Source organism: Gymnogyps californianus, chromosome 15, assembly GCF_018139145.2.
Source record: "Gymnogyps californianus isolate 813 chromosome 15, ASM1813914v2, whole genome shotgun sequence".
In the NCBI taxonomy this organism is placed as follows: domain Eukaryota; kingdom Metazoa; phylum Chordata; class Aves; order Accipitriformes; family Cathartidae; genus Gymnogyps; species Gymnogyps californianus.
In genome coordinates this window covers 4,331,785-4,345,176 of record NC_059485.1, presented here as the reverse complement: position 1 = coordinate 4,345,176, position 13,392 = coordinate 4,331,785, and the positions used below count along the sequence as shown (strand labels likewise).

The following is a 13,392-nucleotide window of genomic DNA, read 5'->3' as shown; positions in this document are numbered from 1 at the left end:
AGGGGAAACAGAAACACCTCAATCTGGCGTTAATTCCAGTAATGTTCCCAAATACAAGGCATATCAAGTCATTTAGTACGAGCCTTTGACACCAGGAGGGCTGTGGGACAACTGTTAAATCACATGCTTACACTTTCCAGTCTACCATGATATGAAGACTGAAGCTATGACCACTACCTATAAGCTAGATCACAAATAACTTATATATATATCATTAACCGATAATTTGAAAGGGAATGGTATCAGCCACGGGTCACTTTAAGGACAATTTAAAAAGTGTTAGAGAACCCCCCAAATCTCACCTTGCTACTCCTCCATAATCCAGGCCTTCCTCTCCTCGAAATTTCACCATAAGCCTCTTTTTCAAGTCCTTTGGCCTCATCTTCATTATCTGACGGTAGGATTCCTATATGTGTATTTTTAGAATTAGATACTTTATTCCCTTCCTATAATTAAGTCTACTAAGATGCATTACTGTAATATATAGATTGTTACTCAACTACAGAAAACATTATTCTGTTAAAGTGCTAATCTGAAGCAAATCCCAATGACAACTCTGTAACACTTGGTGGTATTCGCTACCTCTCTCGTGAAGCAAACTTGCTATAATCAAAGATCAGTTTTACTTAACTCTTGAGTGACAAAAGCCGCTATTAGTAGTAAAAACTCAATCAAATACCTCAAATATTTCCTCTCTGGATACTTCAATGCGACAGTGACCAGCCTGTGGTTGCTGAAGAGAGAGCTCATGTCTAAGAACTTTCAACTTTTGTACCAAGTCTCGTTCATATCTCTGCGCAGGCAACTCCTCACCGTCTTCTAGTGAGCCCTCATTTGGAGCTGGCAGAGGCTGCTGGCTGGGCTCTTTTAGCTGGCATTGATGGCTTTGAAAGAAAAGTAAAATATTTATTCTAGAAGCATAACAACAAGGAATATGTAAAACAATGATGGAAGAACTGATTAAGCTTCTCTAAGAGGAACCTGGAGCGAAATGTGTATTCAGCTGGGTAACTTCACCTACGTTCAGGGACGTAAGGAATACAGATATTTACAATAAAGAGTTTCAGCATTTTTCAGCTCAGTTTTTATATGGCAATACATTGTGGAAGGCTGTGGAGCATGATCACTGAATGCTGACTGAGCAGTAATTAAAAAGTTTGTGTGGTATTTCTCCCATATGGAGACAATTTTCAAGAGTACAACACGAAAAGAGGCCTCTAATGGAACAAACAGCTTTATAAATGGAACTATCTAACAACTGCAATGAATTTTTTTCCAGCTCCACGCAAAATAAGGCTGGGATTCTTGACACAGTAGAAGTACTGCATCTATGGTTATTAATAGAGTAAGATGTACTTGTCCCAAATAGTTGCAGCTTCATACATTCAACTATCCTTATCCATCAGTGCTTTATTTGGGTTGTGGAGCAATTATTTTTTAGATACAGAGATTCCCCAGCTGGTTTCAAGCACTGACAACTCAGATACAGAAAAAAGTCTGATCTTGGGCACAGCAAGCACTGCCAGGCCGCTTCCAGGGTCAGTTCTGTAACAGTTCAGCTGCCTTTGCATGATGCAGAGCTTGAGCTTATTAAATCCTGCTAAACTCAAACTGGCTGTGCACAGCACCAGGCGACCAGACTCCAGCTGGCTTTATATTCCTGTTGTCTGGAGCTCAAAGGAGCACGAAGCCAGTTCAAGTCTAGCATAGCTAGCACAGAGCTAGAACTGCTAATCCAGACAGGCATGAGCTGACTGCTGTGGAACTGCCTGGCAGACCCTCTACCCCACGCCCCAGCATTTCCAGAACTGCATATTCACTCCAGCACAGCTTGGGGCAATTTTGTCAAACCAGCTTAAAGAGATTAGTGTTGTGCCAAAATAAGCAAGCCCTCCCTTAAACCTGAGGACTGCAAAGCATAGTAAAAACATTTTTGAAGAGTCTCTGCAAAAAGCTTAGATAAAACCAGCAGTGAGAACGAATGCTCAGACCCTGACTAGAGCACTGGTTGCATCTGTTCCCCACTATCGTTATCATGCAGTTTTTCAGCCCCTTGCGACTCCCAGACTGTAGTTAAAATTGGACAAAACCAAAAGGTTTAAGAATCCAAACGTGACATGAATTATTTATCAGGCAAGGTTCTTACTTCATGATGTGATGTAGTCGTGGATCTGTGAATTGTGTGGTTCTGTTGTTATGATCTACAAAATATATTCTTCCTGAAACTGTACTTCTAACTTCCCAACCTGGAGGCAAAGGTCCTAGTTCATCGCAATTCACACTGTTAAGGTCTCTAAGGAGAAAAGCAAACAAAATGTTAAAGCACTTCTGAAGTTAAGATGAAACCAATTTACATTCAGGGGAGAGGGGGAGAATGAGTTCGGTGCTCAGTGATTCTACGCTATGAAAGTCTTAGGAAGGACAGAATAGCTATTTTAATGCTGTCTTTTTAGAATCCTCGATCTAAGCAGTGCAACTCCCTGTGTATGCATGGTACACGGGTAGAAAGGTAAATCAGCAAAACACCTTCTGTCTTTGAAAGGCTTTGAAAGTAACAAAGCTATACAGCTTAAAAGTAACTTCAATATGCAGCATCATCATTTAGGTGATGACAGGACTTCTGAGGGCTGTAAAAGGAGGAAGAGACATTTTTTCATAGCAAAAATCTCACAGAAGAATTCCCATTAACACTAATGTGATCCACGTGCAGAAAGCCAAACAATTAACCAAAGGCCTCTGCACCAACCACTGTCTCCAAACACCCAATAAGTTAAGAGGCTAAGGCAGCCAAATACTAAGATCACCTAAAAAAAAAAAAATCACCTCTTTAATTACACAAGGTTAGAATCCTAACTATTTGACTGATAAATCATTGAGAGTAAGGCTTTACCAACACATTCACCCCTTTCATCCTAAATAAATTTCGGATATCATTCTAAGTGCTGCTAAAGGTAGTCACCGACTTCCAGGTAGTGTTTGAATTCAATATGTAGGATGTATTTACACCTAGAAAACTGAAAACACTTAAGGCCCCAGCCACCTAATAGAGGAAAACTCTAAGAGTGGCAAGAAAAGGAAGGAAGGAAACCTGAAGATTATTTTTAGACAGAAAAGCTATTGTTAAGTAAAGCTGGCATGGATTCATCTATTATCCAGGGTTGAAGACACCACTCTATATATTTCCTTACCTAAATCTAACCATGCAACATCAGTGTAAATGAGTAAACTGACAAGCTTTAGAATGGTAGAAACACTTTGTACACCAAAGGCTTCATTAGTGTCACAGTGAGTATAAGCCAGCAGGGGATACGCAGGCAGACAGACAAGCCTTTGTTAGGCTCCTTAAGGAAGATTATGGTTGTAACCATTTGTTTCAATCAGCTGTGCATCTCAAAGTACTGTAGAGATCTGATTACATCAAGTTTTAACCTACATCTGTGCTAAATGCCAAGGTTAGGTTTTTGCACTGCGAGTCGGTAGTATGAAAGCCACCTTTAAAATAAGAATGACCTGTGACTCACAAGACACTGTTGTGTCCACTTACACTGCTGGTCCTGAAAACCTGGCTCTAAGATTTGTTGAGAGAAGACGCAATACCTTTCATTGGGCCAACCAGCATCACTTGAAGAAGAGACAAGGCTTTGGGCACACAAGCCTGACACGAGTGACACGAAGAATGAGCATTGTCATTTCTTCTTCCAATGACAGCAGCTAATCTATCAGCTATTTTCTCTCTCTCAACTTTATTTTTCATATCCTTCCATATACTGTGGTTTTATCAACACTTTTGCCTACACTACTTTATATCATTTTTCTAATATCCTGTATCACATTCATGTATTATCCAGCCAGCGCGCAGCTGAAGGAGTTACAAACTTCGTGTTTCACTCTTGAATCTGGTGTGCAGGTGGTCCAGCGAAACAGCCCAGATTCAGAGCTCCTCAAGGAATAGCGCCAGACCTTAGTCACAAAGACCTGGATTAACTGTAGGTTAAGGTTTAAAGAGGCTTTACTAAATTAATCATGTGGAGGATTCAAATTTTCTAGCTGCAAATCATTGGTCTAAAGCATAAAAAAAACCCAACACCACTTCAAGTTTAAAGATGACAAGTAATCTCTGCTTCAGTTATACATGAGCGAGCACTATTAGAGCAAAAGTTACAAGTTCAATACTCAAGAAACAATGGCTTTAAGAAAGTAGCCACTTTTCTTCAATTTGCAGGCCAAACGCTTTTCATACAAAAAAAAAATTTAGGTAAGATTCAGAAATCTGTAGCTTCACCAAAAAACAAAGTCACATTGACATTTTAGGAAGAATTTGTCAAATGGGAATTTCTGAAGGACTACGTATTTTTTTTCCCTTTTGTTTTACATGATTCACAAGTAGATAATTCTTTCTTTCAAAAAGAGCAATCCTTAATGTTTGGTGAAAAGGTAACTAGAAAGATCCAAAATTATTCCTCTGCTCATAGCTCTCCCTTTAGACAGGCCATTTCATAGTTTTTTGCTCTTAAAGATTCAGTTTACTGCCAAAGACACACACACACCAAAAAAACCTGACTTTGTAACTATAAATACATACCTTGGTATCCTAGGGTCATGCCATGTGCTAACTCCAGTCTGTGTGTGCAAAAAATAAACCTGTCCCTGTACCGTTGTTCTTTGTTCTATGAAAAGGGAAGAAAGAGTATTCTTAATTACAAATCTGAAAAAAATCAGAATAAACAGTTTGTTCAAAGCCATTAGCATATTATCCTTCTGTCAGAGCTAGGAGAAAGTACTTGAGCCATCCCCTGATCTCTTGCAGCATGGACTGCTTTGTCCTTAAACACTGTCTTCACAAATTTACTTGACTACACATTTCAGTCTTCTTTTTGAAACTCACAAATCCATGCACCAGTACGTTTTAGTTTGCATTTTTATTTTTAGATTTTGAGACAACCCAAACCCCCAAACTGGATTTCTTTACTCCTAGATTTGGTGTGCTCTTTTCCAAGATTTAAATTCTCCTTAATCTTATCCTCCCTAATCTTCTGTACTACTGGCTGCTTTGTTGCTTTTATATTTTCCTGATCTTTTCTCAAATGTGGGCTCAAACCTACACAACATGCCAAGGGGGAAGGAAAAAATAGCACTACTGCTCTAGTTTAAAAAGCTCTTTACATTCGTTCTCCCTAGATACACAGCCAAGATTAGCAGTGATTTTTCTGTAACAGCATCATACTACAACCTCATGTTTAATTTACCATCAACCCCTGAGTGTATCCTGGCGTAGCCAACTGCTAATTAGCCAATCTCAAACTCCCATCTGCACTGCTTAGTTCCTTTTCCAAAATGCAGACCATTAGATGCATGTGGATGCTGCATGTTCTAACAGGTAAACCACATCTATATATTAAAATGGGAGAATTTTTCTCTGAAGTCTTTTGAAAAAAAACTTCAATTTTATAGTTCTGGAAAACTCTTACCGTAGCCTTCTGGTAGGTCAGGCGACTGGTGACCGTGCGGTCTGTTCTGAGGTGTCTGTACATGACCTCTGACTTCAGGAGTCCGAAGTCGCTGTGCCTGAAGCCTCTGATCTTGACTGGGGGACTCCACGAAGCGACAGTTGCCTCCGCCAGCAGCCCCCGTAGTGTCTGTATACGGTGCTGGTTCTTCCATAAAACAGCTCAGCGGCCTTCCCGGTCCAGAATCTTCATAAACCGTTCTGAAAATAGGGAAACTTCAAGAGTTTCCATCACAAGAGAAGTGAATGCAGAAATAACTGTTTCTCTCTCTCTCTCCATTACTTCAAGTACTGCAACTTTTAACCCAAGATATGCCACTTTCTTAATGTTTTTATACCCCAAATTTCTCATGGAAGTGCCAGAAGCACTGGTAACAAAAAATATCAAGTCCTACCCAGTTTAGCTTATTTTCTTCAAGTAAGAATCCAGCTATAACCTTATTACCTGATACATATTCCCAGACAATATATAGTCACACTGATATTTAATATTTATAGTGTTAATTACATTCTTTCCACATATAAACCATTTTTCTAATTAAGTGTAAAGAAAACAATCCTTACCCTTCATTCTCCAAAAGCCCTCTACAGTCTACTACAGAACCTCCTGTGCCTATTCTGTCCCGTGTCTGTAAACTGACTGAAATTAAAAAAAAAACAAACACAAGTTAATAATAAAAGAACAACTGTTCCCTTAAAAACAACATAAAGACAAAAACCCCACATTTATACAGGGTAAAATATTCAGGAAAGCTATATCCTATACACAAGAGCACACCACTTACCAAAACTCCTTCTACAACCCTAAAGCATTACTGATTTTTTAAAAAGGCAGAAGAGAAACCAGAGGCATCACCCCCTCAAAACTTAAGCTGAGTCTATTTCTGTAAATATCAAACATGTCAGGTTCTACATCTGTGTTTCATGAGGATCCAGAAAGGTAAGCTGGAAAGGAATTACTCACCACTAGATGTCATCATTACAGTGAGAATTTGGGGTTTGCCAAATATATTTATGTATCAATGAAAAGCTTGGCTTGGGCGGGGGGCAGCAAAACGTGGTAAGATGGGGTAAATTAGCCATAAAACTAGCACTGCCTTGTTGAAATGTGGAAATGGGTTGCACGAGTCGAAGGTATTAAAACAGCAATTTGCAAAATTTCTTTTAACTCCTTCAGATCCTCTTTTCCATATAAGATTCTCTTTGCCTGTCACCTTGGTCCAGATGCAATCAGTTTCACAGTAACATTTACCCTTCCAGAGCTGCATTAGAAACCTTGCCAGATGCACTCCCTCTTTTTAATATTGTTTCCCATTATCAACTGAGAGAAAACAAACTCCTACATAGGAGTACAATGAAAATTTTCAGGTTATGTAATTTAGTCCCATTAAAGTCAGAAGAAACAACACAGAAAAGGCACAGAAGCAATAATGACTGCAGGTTTCTTTTTTCATACACCATCTGTCCATATAGTATATTTACCCAAGAAGATGAAAGTTTAGCTGAGAGTATTCTTACCCACTATTTGGCCTCGTACAGCATCGGTATCTGTGGGATTTAGTTTGCATAGATCCAAACGCTGGTCTGCAAATGAGAATAGGAAAGATCAACAAAACGCTGGGAGGGTGTGGGAATACTATTCACTACTCAGATACAAGGCACCGAAGGCTCTCGATTGCACCAGGTAGGAATTGCTCTTACATCCAGTATCTTTTAGCCTGCTGATGGCATTGGAGAGGAGTCGGACACACCCCAGGAAGCCAGCTCCCTGTTTCTTGTGGATTTTTTTATGGTTCCATACACTGATGGTTATAGAATCTGTCTTCCCAACATATCTAGAAAAATACATATCAGAAGAGTAATTTTAGAAAAAATAACCTCTTTTTACTCCACAGAATTTATGCTTTATTTGGTACAAATTCAGATACATTTTAGTGCATTGGTCATGCTGCTTTATTATAAATACAGAAGTGCTTAAGCCTGAAATGGTGTTATTAATGAATTACTGCACTATGATTTCACACAGCATGTTAAATTGATATTGCTGCAGCATGAATTTAACTAGACAGCCTCATTAAGAGCTATGCAACAAGCTGATTAACGTACAAAACTTTAAAATTTATGTTTCTAATAATTTGAAGAAAATAAATCACTACAACAAGGACAATCTTTTGTAAAGACTGGACTGCACTGCTCTAGTAGAACTTATTCTAAGCAGTTGTGCTGTGTACCTGACACACAAATATTTCCAAATTCAAACACCTAAAAGCAAAGTACCACTCCTTTATTAACAGGTAATTCCTTGTTGCAAAAAATCAGTCCTCCTCAGCAAATGTGACTTCTTGCTAACACAAAATGAAGCTGCAGTGCCAACCCTCGCATTCCGTTTACTACATAAATCCCTGGAATATTTTTTACTTATGACTTTATGAACAACTCACAGATCGTAATGCTGGTTCCATTTGGGGTCCAATGTGTTCTTCACAGTGTCAGTTGAATGGCACTGACCTGACCCATCAACAACTATTTTTGCGAATGGGTCAGGAAGTCCTGTGGAAGGGAAAAGGTGCTATTAAACATAATACTTTCTGGTTTGTTTCTTCCAAGATAATGCTATCATGAGCTCCTGCTTGCTCCCCCTCCCAAGAAAGGAAAGTTGCCATTACCTTAAAATGATTTTAGTAAATCCAAAAATAGAGAATTGAGTTCCTAATTAGATAACACATTTCTGTCATACAGATTGATTTTCTGCCATAAATTGTGAAAGTTTTTAGAAAACAAAAGGTTAAACATGCTTAATTTAACAGTGCTTAAGTGACCCATGCACACTGGTAAGTAGCCATTTTTATTCAGTCCTTAACGTAACATCGAGACTGCAGCACTGGGATATTTTACTCGTACCCTTGGCACGCTTTACAACAGAGCCGTCTTTGAGATGGATGCTCTTGGTACCCCCCAACACAGAATTGTAAGCAGCAACCTGCTTGTGGTCTCATCAGCCAGACTTTCAACTAGAATTTGAGAGTCCTCCGTCTTTCCAACCCTAGAGTCTACGCTATCTAAATACAATTCAGGGTAATGTGTACTCATGTAGTAATGCAATGTTACTGCAAGAATGGAACCACAGAACAAATGACATACATAGATGAGCCACGACAGTAATGTACAATCCACAAATAAATCTGATTAATCAAGAGCAGAAAGTTATACAATTAGGGCATACTTACTGAAGAAATCTTTCTTTGCAAGATTCTTGGCACATAATACTGCAAAACAAAATATCAGATAAAGGAATCTTAAAACCATAGAAAAAAACTTTCTGGCAATCATAACAGCTACAATACTACCTGATCACAATTCATTAAAAAACACCCAAGTACTAAATGTGAGCATTGTTTTATTTAGATAAAGATTTACATAAAGAGAAAAATTCCTTTGCTGCTTTTGTTCTATTGTTACAATACACAGAAGATTTACTGAACGTCCCTTTGCGTTAAAACCTCCTAATTTTCTATACTGCATACTTACACAAATGCTAAAGCAGATTTTTGTTGTTGTTGTTTCAGAACCCACCCATTTTAGAACAAGGACTAAACAGTTTCTAAACCAAGAACAGTTCTGGGACTCCTGGAAGAGACCTCTATGCTAAGTCCCATCAAATACAGTGCAACCTCCTGCTCTTTGCACACAAAAGGTACATGATACTTGTAAAACAAAACATGGGAGGTATGCTATAACAGCATAAGCAGTTGGCAATACAAAAAGGTTTTGTGGTAAGTATGGCACGACCTCACTCAGGAGAAAAAAAAAATACTGAAAAAAATTGCATCAAGATGTTTTCCTTTGAAACGGCCACAAATGAGACATCATTTCCCTCTCTCCAATTCAACTAAATAGCACAGTAGTTTAAGCAAAAATTAGATCAGGAAACTCACATCAATCTCCATTTCTACTAGGTCTATTACCAGCTACAAGTCTAATTTTGCTTTTCAATAAGGACTGCTCAGTACGATCTCAGCAACCCAAGTTGTTCAGTATCCATTAAACTCTTATAACAGGCCAGGAAAAATAACTACAGAGCCAAAGATGAAAATATTAGAGCTCTAACTTATCTAAAACTAGGATCCAAGAGAGGAAGATAACTATAAAAGACCTATTTTTGAGGTAGTCTCTTTCCCACCTGGTTCTGATCTTTCAGCATGAGAATGAATGCTCACTAGATACTCAAATGGCCATTTCCCCTGGTACGGACCATTTCTCCTTCTCATCTCTATCTCACCTTGCTCCTGACTTGCACTCAGTCTCACCTTAACTCTATACTGGAGAAAGTGAAGATGCGGTAGCAAAAATAAGGGAACAAAAAAAAAAAATTTTTTTTTTTTAAAACACATCTACTAGAATTGCACCTCTCAACTCCAAAGCAATGTTCCCCACCTCACATAGCTAGCAGATAAAAACTGCCTCACCTCACATGTCGAGCAAACAGACCAAAGTCGTCCACTATTTAACACAGATGTTCATGGAAAAAAAACACCCCCACAAATCCTCCGTCTTAGTAATAATTAAAGCAGCCACACCAGGAAACTATTTTTAGAATGGATTAAAAATTACTTATTTCTTACATTGGCAAACTGCATAATCAGAGAAAGCTTCTCTTGTATTTTTTTTTAATAACTGACCGAAAAAGAGAAGTCTGCAGGACTATGGCAATTCAATTTGAAACAAAACAGGATTACAGAATCACCATCCGCTGTTCTATGGAAGCCCAACAGAACAACCTTTAATTTCCTCTTCCTGTTGCGAGTGCTTCAGCGGACAAAAATATCAGAAAAACAGGGCATAAGTACAGGTAAAATCAGAACTTGTATGTTCTGGTACTAGCCAAAAGGAATTTTAAAGTTCCTGTGAGTGGTGGAGCTTTTTTTTTTTTTTTTTTTTTTTTTTAAATCAAGTAACTCATTTTACTTTCCCATCCCCAATTTTAAGAATACATTATTGAGCTGGAAAAGCATGCCATCTGTAACTATCTGCATGTAGTCTGACTATATAATTATTACCTTTATTCTATATTTCAGGTGTGCTTTCTAGAGCTAACTAGCAGCATAAGTTTCTAAAGCTATTATTGAAGAATTATATTTTTTCATTTAACTCTTCTCCCTCTGCCACGGGCTTTCAGTCTACAGTAGATGAGCACGGCTGCCAATTTTCCAGTTGCAGCCTGTGAAACCCTCAATTTCAGGTTGCAAAAATCATTACTCTTTCTTGTAAGAAAAATATTGGCACAACAGCTAATAGCCGAAATAAACCTTTATGGAGCAATCTCCAGAATCAGGCTGCCCAAGATGGACCATTGGCTCTGTTCCACTATTTGCATATTAAACCCACTAGAGCAAAAAATATTTTCGAGTGCTCTATCACTTAAAAGCCATAGATTTCTAAATTCCAGTAAAGAAACAGGTGACAAAGGTCAGCAACGGGAGACTTGGACATGAAACAACGCCAGCGGCAGAGCAGACAGCCCCTCCCTGCTCTGTAAAGCTGGGTATATGCCAGCTTTGCTTCTTAAATGCATTGTCTCCAATAGGAGTTCAGCAAGACTGCTAGCAGGATCTGACTGCTGCTACCTCAAGCCCAAAACCCGTGAACTCAGGTAGATTTGGCTACAAAGGCTTAAAAAGTTATTAATTTTATCCCTGCATCAGAGGCGGTGTAGGAGAACGGGACGGATACTTATCTGCAAACCAGGCAACTGAGACGCGCGTTGCAGAAGCTTTGCACAAACCTCGTCTTTGCCTATTTTCCATCTTTCCAAAGTGCTTTTTCTTTTCGTTTTTCTTTCTTTTAAACGAGAAAGGTTTAGGGCTTGTCAGCAGGAGCAATCTCCCTGCATTTGTTGCAACATTACAAAAGGTACTAATTCTCCTGACTTGGGCATTTACATTCTGCCTTCTCAAAGTCAACCGACTTGTTTCAGCTTGACATAGTATTTGTTTATACTCCGCTCTGGATTGCTGCACAGCACTGAAGAACTATTTTTTTTTAATACAACAGATCCCAAACAACACTGAAACAATGTCTTTACATCTAGATTATAATATTTATAAAGGGATGGGAATGTTTTTTTAAGTACCTGACATTACTGAGATAATTTCAAAGGCCAAATTAGCCAGCTGGGTAAAGTACTAGTGTGAAAGCATATTTGGCAGGAGGTGAAGAAAGGATGAGCCTTGTACAAAGTCAGTATTCACCCTGGGGATGTCTTCAATGCAGATGTAACTTGAGTGGTTCCTCTGCCGGCCCCCCAGTTGTCCACCCTGCTTCCAAAGCAGAAATGAATCATCTGCTGTGGTTCAGGAGGTGCCGCAGGAGCAAGCTACAGACGGGTGTAGCAAGGAAAGCACAGAGTGGCACCAATGTCTGAACAATCCAGCCAAGAACCGTACCAGAAAGCTGCTGCTTCATCACTGAGACACCTATCTCTGCAGCAAGACCAGCATTTTCAGAAAGGAGGCAGAGAAAGACAGCCTGGGTGAGGAACCATTTCAAACATCTCCAAGTAAACAGACCCAGCCCACAAAATCAAAGCCTTCGTGTGCAAGTTCCTCCTCCTGAACTGTCAGCGCTGAAAGGATGGCTGCTAGTCTGCAAGAGAGTCCTCACATTGCTGTCTCTGCATTAACACCGGATTTATTCACATGCAACGTACCCCATCCCATAGCACAGTGCTAAGATGCTACAACTGTTTTCAGCTGCACAGTGTAAAAACTACGTAGTTGTGTTTTGAGACCTAGGGAGAAAAAATAAAAGGAAAAAAGAAAAAAAAAAAAGGTAAGCAATGAAAATATTCTGTAGGTCCCAGCCTGTACCTACGCAAAATAGCAGGCAAATTTGCACCTCCTTGCTCAAATTAAGGACTTTTACACATGGATAGAATCTGAGCTAACGACAGCCTTCAATTTAGTACTCAAGTTAATTCTGAAGACAAGACAAACCAGCAGTACGTCCGCATCTTCCTTAGGAAAGGCAGGGAGGAGGTCATACTGAACGATGCTAGCAAATACACCTTTCAGCCATCTTTGGCCTTCCCTTTGATATTCCAGGTTAATCATTTGTGCTTGTACAAACAGGCAGCTAGATTCCAGGATACATTCGTTTTACTTTCTGACAGAAGATAAACACAAGCCAGCAGGCTGATGACGTAGAAAGGACTTTACTTAATATTTACTTCTGCACAGACCATCTTTAATCATAGAGATATGTGGCATAATCATTAAAAGCATCACAGGTCGGTTGGTTTGTTTTAAGATATAAGCAAGAAGCAAAGAAGAACAATGAGGCTTTGGAGGAGAGAGCAATAAAGATCTTGATATAAAATAAAACTAAAGTTACTGCATACCATTGAAAAATAAAAAAGGCTGCAAAGCAGGTCAGATTTGATGCATCCAAGTAATGGAAACATCTCTGCTAATGCTTCAATGTCTGCCTAGCTTTTGACTTGTGAAGCTGGTAACCTGTGTTGGACATAGGGTTGCTCCAGCTCTACTGTATGACGGCAGGACACCCCCCGTGCACGCCAGCTTACAGGTTGGTTTCCACAGCAAAAATTTTGCCATTCTGAAAAACAGTTTTCAGAAGGCTGCATGGCAAAAATAATGTGCTTGAAGTGTAAAAAAGCCTCCAAAAAACAAGGAAAAAAGCAAACATCAGCTATTTACCACATGCTGCTCTAACGCCCCAAAGCGCCGTGGCCCACAATTAAAATCTTTGCTGAATCTGTTATGTGAAATCACGTCTCGTCCAAATGGTTCGGCGTATTTTGTGGAAAAAACTCTGAATACCACAAGCCACCCCTTCTTAATCGCCTTTACGAATGACTCTGCTTACTG

At 39.2% G+C, this 13,392-nt stretch overlaps 1 protein-coding gene across 2 annotated transcripts in view; it reads right to left on the bottom strand.

Moving 5' to 3' along the window:
* SMURF1 (SMAD specific E3 ubiquitin protein ligase 1) overlaps nt 1-13,392 on the bottom strand; it is a 43,448-nt gene that overhangs the window by 7,388 nt on the left and 22,668 nt on the right. For both annotated transcript variants that reach the window (XM_050905753.1, XM_050905754.1), the window contains exons 2-11: nt 8,734-8,772; nt 7,948-8,056; nt 7,208-7,341; nt 7,025-7,090; nt 6,071-6,146; nt 5,469-5,707; nt 4,583-4,667; nt 2,147-2,293; nt 680-884; nt 303-406 (exon numbers count right to left, since the gene is read on the bottom strand). In XM_050905753.1, coding sequence (XP_050761710.1) covers nt 303-406; nt 680-884; nt 2,147-2,293; nt 4,583-4,667; nt 5,469-5,707; nt 6,071-6,146; nt 7,025-7,090; nt 7,208-7,341; nt 7,948-8,056; nt 8,734-8,772 — 1,204 coding nt within the window. The remainder of the gene's footprint in view (nt 1-302; nt 407-679; nt 885-2,146; nt 2,294-4,582; nt 4,668-5,468; nt 5,708-6,070; nt 6,147-7,024; nt 7,091-7,207; nt 7,342-7,947; nt 8,057-8,733; nt 8,773-13,392) is intronic.